The 13,250-nt window shown below is 35.7% G+C and overlaps 1 protein-coding gene across 5 annotated transcripts in view; it reads left to right on the plus strand.

The window, feature by feature from the left end:
• GLRA3 (glycine receptor alpha 3) overlaps positions 1-13,250 on the plus strand; it is a 97,343-nt gene that overhangs the window by 38,944 nt on the left and 45,149 nt on the right. For all 5 annotated transcript variants that reach the window (XM_072862032.1, XM_072862033.1, XM_072862034.1 and 2 more), the window contains one exon: positions 12,169-12,392. In XM_072862032.1, coding sequence (XP_072718133.1) covers positions 12,169-12,392 — 224 coding nt within the window. The remainder of the gene's footprint in view (positions 1-12,168; positions 12,393-13,250) is intronic.

Here is a 13,250-nt window from a genome sequence, read left to right on the forward strand (position 1 = left end):
TATGTAACACTCATGATATTTCTTTAATTTAAAAGGACACAGACACCAATGTAAAGACATTGTAAAAAAAAATTAAATTACTAGGCCAAAAGAAATAATTTTTCAAATATCTTTAGTGTAGCTGCCTCATGATGTGTATTTAAGCAAAGGAAATTAATCTCATCATTATATACGGGGATTTTGTTCTTAACTCCCATTAACACTAATAGGAGTTAAGTCCATAAAACCCCACCTATCACTGTAAGAATATAGCCTTTCTCCCTCATTTTTGCAGGAACCTGCAATTTACTAACACTTCATTTAAAGAAACAACAGCTACAGTCAACTTCAGAATAACTATTAAATGAACCTGAATTAAGAAAATATTTTCAGTTTAGCAACAAAGGTGACGAGCACTAACCTTTAAATTCTTTCCTTGCATAAGTTTGAGTTATTTTGGCATCATTTAAAAATTTAGTTCTGCTCTCATGTCTTCATTCTATTCTGAATACTTGGTACTTCATGCACTCTGGGTGTGCATTTTTAATTACAATAGCCAAAGTAATCACTCAGCATGAAAGAGCTGCGTGCTCAGATTTTTTATACATCATACCCACACTGCAAAGACATATCCTAAGTCATATCCAAAAAAGTTGAGGCCATTTTATAATGCATTAAAATTAAACAGTAAAATTATACAATTTATTGAAAGAGTTTGTAAGAATCTGTTTTCTACATAGCCTTTTTCCTTTTCCAAAGAGAATACGCAGCATGCTATCAAATATGGTCATTAACAGCTGGTAGAATAAGAGGTATTATGAGACTGTAATTCAGGCTTTAATGTTCTTTAAAAGCCAAAATGATGACAGCAAAGTGTGTGCTGATATGCATTTTTACTGACTTGCCCGTCCCTGTGTCATTGCTGGCATTACAATGATGGTGCCAGATCTCTTCAAACCCCCCCCCCCCCCCCCCGGCCAAATTATTCTAGATTCTCACACCAATTTACACAATAGTAAAACTCAGCATCTCTCAAATAGTTTGGTTTCTTCAATAGCACAAAATAACCCTTATGACTTCAGAATCTGTCTCACTTATCACATAGTCATCAGCAGGCCCAGTCATCTCCTACAGCACACGAATTGGGTTCTGTACCTTCTCTCAGTCCCAAAGCACTTTCCTTTGTCCCTTCAGCTAGTTAACCACCTTACCCAGGAAGCGCTACCCTGCCATCTATATTCACCAGACAGGTGTCTCTAGAAAGGGATCTATAGATTGTCACCTTCCTCCCTCTCTCCAAATTGCAGGTAATCCCAGCTCACAGGCTTCTCTGCTCCTCTGCTTCTAGTGCTCCAGCTTGCAGAGGCTTTTACTTTCTCAACAACTTCATCCAGGGAAGTCACAGGGAAGCCAACAAAAATCAGCTCCCTTTAGCTGCAGCCTTCTCCACAGTTCAGAAAGGTCCCAACTTGCAAGCCTCTATAAAACATTATCAAACCCTAGAGGCAAATTTAATCCCATATCTTTCTTTCCCAGAAAAAAACAGCCAGCTACCTCCTCAAGGCATTTCTTGTTGGAGACTGTGAGCCAGTGTGAACAGATATTGATCAAACAATTTATCACAATCATGAAGATATTGAAGGTGAATTAAAACCAAGTATATTGAATACACATAACAGAAAAAGTATGTATTTACTATTTCCTCTTTACCTGTTTTTAATGATAAAAAAATAATCTGAATTTATTCCCTTGCTTTAAAAAATAAGCAGTCTTTACATTGCCTGATCTTTCAGTCAGTAGATTTCTTTTTCATAACAGGATTAGTTAAAGAAGATTTCTAATCTGTTTTCCATCTACAAACATTGTGTGCTACAATATGTGGGATCTCTCATGATCTTCTTTTTAGCTGCTCTATCTTCTTTTACAGATTTAAATTGAATGAGGGTTTAGCTACTTGACTCCTAGTAGGATTGAAGGGATAGAATACTGAAAATTTGATGTTTCTAGTCAGTCTTTATTAGTCCCCTGTTTTGCAATATATTTTTCCCTATTTTTGTGAACATTATGAAACTGGCTACTCAACAGTTTCAGAAAACTGAATATATAAAATACATAATGTAAATGCCTTGATATAATGTATATTGTATAAAATATATAATACATATATATAACACAACACTTTTCAAAGTATATGTTTATACTTTACACTGGTTAAGTCTTTCATTCATTTTGGATAATTTTACTGCAATTTTTAAATATTTATACTAGACCTTACAGTGTAACAAGACTTGTTTCCCAGCTTAGCAAAATGTAGGGAAAATGTTTCAGATTTGTGCCTGTGACTACTGTTCTGATATGACTGTACTATTACAAACCCCAGTTTTTGAGATCTATCAAAATAAGGTTAGGATTGGCTTTTCAATGAGTATCCTCTACTTCCACCCCCTTCATCATGGACCTAGTGGAAGCCCATGAACTTGACATTTCTTCTTTCTCCCTTGCTACTTGTCTAGACCCACATGCACTGGTTCACAAAGTTAATTTCTTCATGAAAGGAGCAGGTTGGCAAATGGGTACTGAATGGAGTTTGTGCCTGTTCAAGTTTTATTTAGTTGCCTAAGTGTATTTAGGGTTTTTAGAGATGGCCTTAGTAATCCCTAAAAGTCCCTGGGTTATCTAGGCTGGTAGACATATCGTAGGATTGTGGGAGACGTGCATCTTTTTGAACCAGCAGCCAAAAGGCAGAATATCTTAGGGCTTTTCAAATGCCACTAGATATCTCTGTGTAGACAAGCAAATTGTTCTCTTTCTCCTCAGTACTGGTACAGTTAAATTCACATTAACTTTTATGTGTTTCCATAGCATCAGTGTAGAACCTCTAAAACAACATGATTTTCCTGACAGACTTCTTGGTATACTTCATGCCTATCAGTAGATTTAAAGACAACTCATATCTAATCAAGTTTGTTTAAAGTTAGAGATACATCCCTTCCCACAGCCCATTTTAGCAGGTGTTTAAGCTGCTGGGGTTAGCAGGCCCTGCTTCTGGACTTGAACTAGTTCAGCTTTACCTTTTATTTTACCCTATTTACCCTATTGTAGACAATGTCATATTTACCTACCAACAGAAGAAAGGCTGCAGGGAAAGTTAGTATGGAATTCCCAAATTCCTATTTGATCTAATTAGGTTCTATTTCCCTGAGAAGATGAAACAGAGGATTATTTCAAATACATGTTTTCAATAAAGATTTCTACTATTAGCCCATTCAGTCATTCATTGAAACTAGTCATATTCTAAGTAAGTGCTAACATATAAAATGTATTAATAACAACATGGAATATATAGCACCAAACATTCATCTGACCAGATGAATAATCTCAGAAAAACTCATCTATTCACTTAACAAGAAATACCTTCTGCTGTTAGAGCAAAAGCATCTTCAGGGACGCATAATTTATCTGCAGAAAAAAAACCAGAATCTTTTGTCAACTGAGAACATGGCAAAGATCAACGAAGACAGAGGCTTAGTGCATGATGTTTGTTCATGTAATTGTCATGTCCATTTTCATCTAATCCCTTATACTACTGCTTGAAAGTGAAAACATTTTAAAAGCCCCTGAGCTAAAGCTTAAAAAAGCAATTACATTGAAAAACTTGCAAAATGTGATTTTAGTGTGATGCATTAGGAGTTGGGAACACACAACTTCCATTAAGAATGGAAGTAGTATATTCAGTCTGCAATTAATAAATATTCTAGGACATGCAGTAAGAGCTGTGACAAAAGTTATTATACAGTGTGTCAGTACTGTGTTTAATTAATTTTTTTAGGAGTAAACATCCTAGATATTAACTAGCTTTGACTTGTGATATGACGATTATTTGTGAGCACAGAAACTAAAATCCAGCCATTGCTACTGATAATAAACCAGAAAAAAACCCAACACTCTAATTAGCTAAACCTGTCCATTTTGCAATATTTCCATCCTAAAACCTAAGGAAAATAAGTTGATTTTGCAGCACACTTGAATTCAAGAGATTTTGAATGTTTTGTAATGAAGACAAGGGAGTCAGAAGCTAAAAATCAAGGAGTCCTCATAGAAACTACTGACTATATTCTTCTTTTAGCTATGGGTTGAATGACAAAGACTGTCAGCTCTGTGCTAATAAACATCCTCTAAGTGACCCCATACTTTCAGTAAAGGAAAGACTGAACTGGAGTAGTGACAGAACAGTTCTCATCCTCCAAACCGTTAGCAGTGATGGTGAATGAGCTACTACTCAACCCAGAAGAAAAGAAAGCAAGCGACATTCATCCGTCCCAGGCAGAATGTTAGCAGAGGCCATACCACTTCAGAATCCAAGGTTATAAAAGCAGATGTCACACCTAGGAAGAGCATTTGGCGCACAACTAGTGTGTATACTTATTTGCTGAACTCTGAAGTTTGATTTTGTCAGGGAATCTCAGACATCTGATATTACCGGTAGCAATTTTGAAGTCCTGGTTTTAGGTAGTTCTTTGCCAAGTAAGTTCTAGTTCTATTGGCTTCAGTCTGAGTATTGCTGTGTGGTTATTTGAGTCAAACTCTGCAAAGGAATTACGCAAAATTTAAATAAAACTTTAACAAAACTATTGACAGGACACCCACCTGGATACTTAGTAGTTCAGAAGCGTAAGAAAAATAAACAAAAACAAACAAAAAACCAAACCAAACAAACAAACAAGAAACCCAGAAAGATTAAAAATATTAACGAACACCCTAAAATCTGCTTTTATACATCCATGGACAAAGAAAGAGAGAGCTCTTCATCCAAAATCCATCAACAGACTTCTCTGAATAGCTCAAATAATTTCCTAAAGCTTCCTGCTATCAGAGGTAAGTTAGCCCTCACCCAAATCCCCAAACCATCTGGCCTGTCCTACTTAATGGAGGGGGTAAGAACAGCCACCATTTTCAACTGGTCTAGGATTAGAGCTTTTATCCAGGAACTGAACAGGCCTTACTGCTCATCCTCAGCCTGCAAGGGCTCAAATCTAGAGATCCTAATCACCAATGAAGTGCTTAGCCAACCAAGTCAAGGCAGGACTAGACAGGAAAGTTTTCCGTGTCTTCGTGTATGGAACTTCATACTTGCCCTTATACAGCAAAACTGCAAGAGCCACAGGAGTAGAAAAAAAAATTGCAAGAGGAAGGCTTTCTCCTAAGGCCCATCGATGAAGACATTCCTTTCCGAGCGAGGAATCCTGTGGTTCCAGAAAATTCACAAAGTTGCTTCTTACTGTGGGAGTGGTGCAGTACTGCAGTCGCTCCCAGCGTCTCTATGGGTTCTGTAATTCCAGAGTGAGAACAATAAGGTCACCCTTAGTTTTACCCACTGCCAAAATCAGTTCTGGAAAGAGAGCTTCCACTTATGGAATTATCCAGGGGCAGATCATGAGGAAGGATTCTGTGAGTCAGACAAACTCTTTATCATAATCAACAGTGTATCTATGTTGCTTCTTGTAATGAACATCTTACAGCTATTCAGTACAGAAAAGCATGTTCTTAGGGATGTTTGGCATTAGTCAAATCTTGTTACTCTGACACAGCTTTGATGTGTCAATTAAAGTTAAGTACTCAACGATCAATTTAAATCACAGTTAATTTCTCTTTAGCTGCTATGGTACATCTCTGACAGATTAATGAGTTACAGTTAACGGTGGAGCATGGAGTCTGTTGCAATTTTTTTTCACTCCTTAATTGAACTGCCATACAGCATAGATATATGCACTATCCTTGCTGCTGTTTAGACCTGTAATAATGCAAAGATGTAATAAAAAATAAAAGTCCCCTTATTTGCAATAATAAATCATGCTAGTGAAAAGATCACCAATGTTTATTAGCATGATAAGCAAAAGGATGAGGCAATTCAGTCCAGCCTAATTTTATTGATAATTAAGGATGTTCTTGTCCTTAGATTTAAAATGTTTTCTCCCTCTAATATTTACCCTCAATATATTTATGGATGGCAATCAAGTCATCAATCAAGTCATAATTCAAGTCCTTTGTATCACTGGTTTAAAGAAATCAAACTTTTCCTGTCTGCTCTCACAGCACTGGCTATCCTGTCCAGACCTATATCATCCTTTTCTGCACCTTCTTCTATATATTCTTTTTCTGAACATGCACGACTACAGACGAGGCCTCACCATAAATAATCTCACTAATCATGGAATTCCAGCTATTAAGCATGAGGAAATACAGGGGAATCCTTCAGATTACACAAACTATATTTACATTTCTCATATGTCAGTGTAAATTTCAAGGGTCTTCTACTACTTTGATTTTGCAATGACATTGGTAATCTGCATGGAAAATGACTTACCAATTTGAGGGGCTTACTTAAATTTAAATGTTTGAGTTTCTATACTAGGGAAATTTAATCAGAGGCATATTGAAATAATTAGCTGAATAGCTTTTGATCCAGTCTGAATTTTTCAGATACGCAAAGGAAAACTTAGGAAACTCCATCAATTTACCCAAAGTAATTATGTTACCTAAAGTGCAGCCATAGTGCTTAGGGCCAGTGAACAAATTTAAAATGAAAAGATGTTATTACCACAAAGTACTAATATGCCACAGGGCATCCTGTCTAATTATACAAATCAAGGAGAGAATAAAAAGCATGTCAAGTTGCATGTTTTTCAGAGACTGTGATAGCAACTTTAGGAAATCTCACCAGTAAAAATCAAAGCTATTAATGTGCTCTGTACCATAGTAGCTTTTCATGTACAGCAATGAGAATGAGAAAGCAAACTTGAGAGGGAAGACAACTATGACAATCTGTATCCATCGAGTCCACACATTTTACTACTTTTGTATCGGTATAACAAAACCCAAAATCATCCTTCATTTTTTGTGACATTTTCTGAAGTAAAAAAAAGATAATAATAATTCTGGCTATGATAAACCAGGAAAGCATATGTTACAAGGGGAAAACTCATTGTAGAAACTGCAAAATCAAAATGTTAATATTATGTTTTTACTTCTGTCCCATGGCAGTAACAAGTTTAGTGCTATACTGCATTGTGCAGAACTCATCTGGTTCAGAAAATAACCATTTTCTGCTTAGTTTTCCATTTTATCTTCCAGTTGTGGAGTTAGCCTTAAGTCTAACTTTTATTTTCCACGGTATTACATAAAAATTAAAATAATAAAAGGTAAAATTGCTAAGGGCTTTTAATTAGCCTGTTGCAAGCAACCTATTTAACAAATTATATCAAGATTAAGAAGTCAAAGTATTTTGAATGCATAAAGCATTCAAATGCATAAGGCAAACATAATATTTTGTAGAATAAAGGCCAGGGATGTTTTTCATTTACCCAAGAAACAAAATGGAAAATGAAGTGACATATGCTCTATAGCATTCCTTTTTAGGTTGGTGTACCAAGGATGCTATGCTGAAATATGAAACTACTAATACTATTCCACTAGCACCTGAACACCTGATAACTCAGTGCCTGATAACTTTTTCTTTTTTTGCGGGGGGGGGGGGCGGGGGTGTGGATAGAAAGAGAGAGGAATGATAGATAACAGACACATAACTGTATGACCAAATACTCTCATTCCCTATGGGGTGATAAAAAAATTCAATAAAACAAATAGCCTACTATAGTTACAAAATTATACGTAATTTGAAGTAGCTCTTAAAGACATTGCTTAATTTTGTTAGGCCAGGATCACTTGGGTCTTATTCTTCCTGATACGTATTCCTCTCCCTTGTAACATCTACTGAAATAATCTAAATTATTCCCTGTTCCCTCATGCCTCTAGTAGTTCCCTCTAGTTCTGCCTTCCTTTTACTCCAGGTCACCCTGCTAATTTTCATTCCTCACTTCAGCCTTCACATAAGCAGGTCTGCCCAGTCCATCTGTGATAACTTCTTAGGTACAGAGGATCATATTCAGCTTTCATTACAACAAAGTAAATTCCAGTTCATGCCATTGTCTGCAAAAAAGCTTTTCCAGCATTATGTCCAATGGAGCTGTTAGCAACAGCCATAGAAACCTGGAAAGGGAGAAATATAACCATTGGGGGGCTATTAGTCTGTGCATGCATATAATCTACAAATATGGGGCCTTGATCTTAGCTGATTTTCAAGCACTTGCAATACATGTAGTTACTAAAATTAGTAAAAATATGTTCAAACAAGTCTTTACATTTTTCCTATAATTTGGTGGAAACTTAATGAACAAATCTTTATATTTTAGACTTTAGTAAGTGCATCTGCTTTCTATGCTATTTTTTACAACTTTACCAGAAACTCAAGTATTTTTCGATACAGATCTTTAATGGACATGAACAAAAAATTGCTATAGTTATCAATGTAAAATAAAATTCTTCACAAGAACAATATTTCTCATAGTGCTTTCAAATTTACTTTTGGCAATGTTCTCAGAAAGTCCATAAGATTTCCATGTTAAAATTCTACAGTGAGCTAGAACAAATAAAGCAAGAATCATTTGACTACATTATGCAAAAGACAAATCTAGATTTCACTTAGATGGATATATTAATCAAAATTATAATAGTATTTGGAACTGAAATAGGTAGAGCTCTGGAAGATTATTCATTTATGCATGAAAATTTGATAATTCGGTTCAAATGACAGCATTCAAAAATTATGGGAACAGGTGATAGGCAATGTTCAAATGAAGGGCATATTTTGGAAATTTGCTTTTATATATATCTCTTTCAGATCTAGAAGGATTCCACATACAGTGCCTATTAAAAAATGCATTAAAGAAACCAGTGAGAGTCAGGCAATTAATATCTTGAGGATTTGTGCAAAAGTTTCCATAAGGCATTCTAGCAATATTCTGTATGCTATGGGAATATAGCTCTATGTGTATCAGTCTAATGAAGAAGAAATCAACATATTCTGTAAGTATTTTGATTTCACTGTGTGCTCAAAATTGCTAATCAAAATGTTAGTCCATAATGGTCTCAGCCTCAGCATGGATAGCGAAAAGCAAAATTACCTGATCTCCCAATTTTGATTTTATTGAGCCCTACGAAGCAGATGAACAGTATCCTGACCCTCTAAGAAAGTTCATCCCATGGCTAAGGGTTTCAAAGGACAGTGGAGCAAGGGCAGACCCATAAATCAGTCTCATTCTGTAGAACCAGGGCAAAGCAGCTGTTCAGACGATGGCAGCTTTGAGGTTATAGAAGTGGCTGTAGAAGTCACCACAACTTAAATGATGATTTCTCTCTCCCCTCAAGGAACCTCCCCAGCACAGAGTTATCTGAGTTAGGAGTCACCCCTCCAGGCAAGTAGCACGTGAGAATAGTAATCCTCTTGTAGGAAAACAAATCAATTCTGGCAGTTTAATACTGGTCTCTGTGTTTGCATCAAACAACCCTACTTGTTTAAAGCAGTTAAGTGTTATGCTCACAATGTGTAATTATAAACTGAGATGATGAATACTTGTCCTTCATGCAATAGCAGTCAAATATATCTCTTTCCTTTTGATAGATTAGGAATTTTTTTTGTGAATAATGAGAGCCAATTTAAGTCAGACTTTTCAGGGAGAGAACAATAAGAAATAGCTTCAGTTGCTTCAATGAAATATTTAACTAAGATTTTTTCATCTTAAAAGCTGGAAACAATTTAAATCAACAAACTTGAGGCAAACTGACATACAGAATAATAGCTTAATGTAACCTAGAACAGATTCCTCCATTTGCCTTCCTCCATTTTCCATTTTCATTTCAACTTTCTGCTGTGCATTTTTCACCTGTTCTGTCCTATACATATGAGAAGTCGCTTACTCTATAAGTAATCCCATTCATAAACTCATCATATTCTACAGAGAAATGTAAAATAAATAGACTTACATCAGGTTAAACAAACTAAAAGATAAAGCTTGGGTTTGGCTGGAGTGCACATGAAGTCCTGAGAGCTGCAGTGCTCACATCCAGTGCCCCAGGTTCAGAGCTAATGTTTCCTTCAGTGCAACAAGTCCGCATGTTGGGACAGGCAGTAAGAGCCATCACTGCTCCCACATCCTGCTTCTTCCTGGCCTTTGATTTTATGCAGGAGTTTGGAAGGGGAACTGGTACTACATGTTATTTGGGATATCATGCAAAGAAATAAGGGGGTATTATGTCCTCTTGCTGCATGGAAGACACCAAAAGCTCAGTTCTATGAACACAGACACAAACTTGTCTAAGGGTTTTGGCTTACTTCAGAAAAAAAAAAAAAAGAGGCTTGTTTCTACATTTGTAAAGTACAAATCCCTGGCTCTGGTTTCATCATGCCATGGTGCTAATTATGAAAAATACCAACAGCTTCTCTTAAGAACATTTTATGGCTCTTGAGGCTGTCACTAGCCATAATAAAAAGAAGGGAAATTTATTTCAGTCTTTTTCTGAAAGGGGGGTTAACAAATTAATTAACAATTTTTTTTAAAAAAAGCAATTGATTAACAAATTCTATGCTTTTTCCACCTGGCATTTAATGTTATATGCTTCCATTTGGCCAGAGCATTTAATGTTATATGCTTCCATTTGGCCAGAGAGCCTTTTTCATGTCTGCTGAAAACAATAATCTGAATTAATTCCATTCTCCAGGTGTAGTTTTCCACTTACTGCTTTTGTCTTGAAAATTTATAAGGTTATAGGAATATAAAATCCTCTGCTGGGACTTTCTCTGTATGATATGCAGTTTTTTCTGATTATCAAGCAACAAATGCTTGGTAAGCATGTTTTTAGCATATTTGGCTACACTTATTCAAGCTGAGTAATGAAATTGACCAAAACAGCAGGATGCTGAAGATATAAAAACCTATTTCTCATGAGTAAATGTTGCATATTAAGGTTCCTGTTGTCCTTTATTGTCTGTTGGCATGATTCTCACAACTGTATGGCTACATGTTCCAAGTTTCATAAGACCAAATATTGATACGACATTGGAATTTCAACAGTACCCACAATTTCTACACCAGTGGGGTTTTAACTAGTTATTCTAACCACTAATAACTACTACCCATAGTTATTGGCCAAATTCTATTGTTCATCCTTGAACACTTCATTTCCCGTTCTGACTCAAAAAGTTTTCTTTTTAAAATTACTTTTCATTGTCTTTTTTAACAATAAACAAGTGATGTTATTTACTTGTATTACATTTAGAAGTGTCACATAAGCTCTGACAACCAGCTCCCATTTCTCCTCTGTGCCTAACGTGTCTTCGTTTCTATTTTATTTTTATCTTCTTTCATTAATGCAGTAGTGCAAATAATGAGGAAAATCATATTATGACCAATAAAAATATAGTCCCTGTGTTCTTATGCCCAGTGTCTCAATTCTCTCAGTTCTTGATATAATTTAATGAGATGCTAATATGCACTTTTATTTAAAAACAAATATTTTCATCTTTCAGCGTGGTAAAGTTTTAAGAAAGTGTGCAGCCATAAATACAACATTGTCTCTGACAGAGAGTATATACAACTCCAAAATGAATTCCAGAAGTTTGAAGCATTCCACTCATCTTTCCTATAAAAACACCTTTCTTTAAGACAGGACGATCTGTAGGAATTAAGGTGACTCCACTTGTACCTAAGATAATTTATCATAAGGAGTTATATGGTCTCCACCATATTTGAATAGAGAAGGATCATATGTGTCTTTCTCATACAGCTCTATGGCAAGGTACTGCTCACACAATTTTCAATAGGGAACTGAGGCACAGAAAGTCTAAGTGGTGTGTCTAAAATATGTAAGAATTAGAGAGAGAGAAAATAAATTAATTGAGGTTTCCTTCTAGTGGGACAGATTCTCACTGCCTAAGAGAAGGGAATGCCTCCGCCAGGAGTTGAGCAGAAAAAGGTAACTCCATAAAACTCTTTTTTATCCTTCTCTCATTTTGATTTCAAGACAAAGCTGCTGTAGGGGTAGAGTTATATGGAGTTATATGAACTGTACACAGAGGCTGGATTTCCTTAGCTTGGGATTTTTTCAGTTGCCCTGAAATGCATCTTTATTCTTATCTATTGTGTCCCCACTATTACAAATAGGTATCATGCTGGCATTCAGCTAAGTAATTATTTTGTCATCCACAGATGGACAGGGGATTACATGGCTAAGAAATGAAATAAAAGCTAAATCCCTATGCTTGATAAAGCTTTGCTTGTTTTCTCTTTCATTCAGGATTACCGAGTGAACATCTTTCTCCGTCAGAATTGGAATGATCCACGCCTCGCATACAGTGAATATCCAGATGACTCTTTAGATTTAGATCCATCCATGCTGGATTCAATTTGGAAACCTGATTTGTTCTTTGCTAATGAAAAAGGCGCCAACTTTCATGAAGTTACAACAGATAATAAGTTGTTGCGAATTTTCAAAAACGGAAATGTACTTTATTCCATCAGGTGAGTCTCTAATCAAACAGTTTTTTTCAGATAGAAGCTGAAAGTGTACCTAGAAATTGCTAATGGATATCTTCAGTTGCTAGTCATGCAGAACTATCACTAAAGTAAATGTGAGTTTTGAATACAGAACTTTATCATCATTACTGTGCATTGTTAGTACTAAAATAGAAAATGGTCCCTCATTAGGAATATGCATAGTAAAAATAATAAGAAAAGTATCTTTCCCATTTTAAAGTACAGATACTGAGCCTAGAGCAGCTAGGCCACTTGCACAGAGCAAATAATCCTGGAGTATTATAATCTGAGCTGGCCTATGCATGAGTTTCACATGCTGTAGCCTCCAATGTCATGACAATCCAATGTTATTTCTTTTTCACCTTTTTGGATATTGCAGTGGCACTTCAACATGGAAACATGACCTGTTTGAGGAAGCATGAGATTTAAAGAATAGTTCACTTACTGCTGGAGATGGAGAGAAAAGTGGAAAGTAAACTTTTGAAAAGGTTTAAGAAGCTGTAAGCAGCAATCACATATAAGTACTGACAAAATCTAGTTATTCTACTTCTTTTCTCTTCTCCCCACTTTTCTTTTATTAATACAGACATTAGTAGACATTTTACCATTATCTTCAAAAACCTGGTCTAATGAGAGACACTTTGGATATAAGTATACTAATGCCCCATTAGACATGATATAGATTTGGTATTAATACAGTGACCTACTTGTGCAAAATATTATACTTTTCAAAATAAATATACTGCTTGTCCACTTAGTGTTTTGCTTTGCATGCTTTTACAATACTGCATTAATGGGTAATTGGACTTTTTGAAGAGACATCAGGAATCTGTAAAACAGTTT

Source organism: Ciconia boyciana, chromosome 5 (assembly GCF_034638445.1).
Source record: "Ciconia boyciana chromosome 5, ASM3463844v1, whole genome shotgun sequence".
Taxonomy (NCBI): domain Eukaryota; kingdom Metazoa; phylum Chordata; class Aves; order Ciconiiformes; family Ciconiidae; genus Ciconia; species Ciconia boyciana.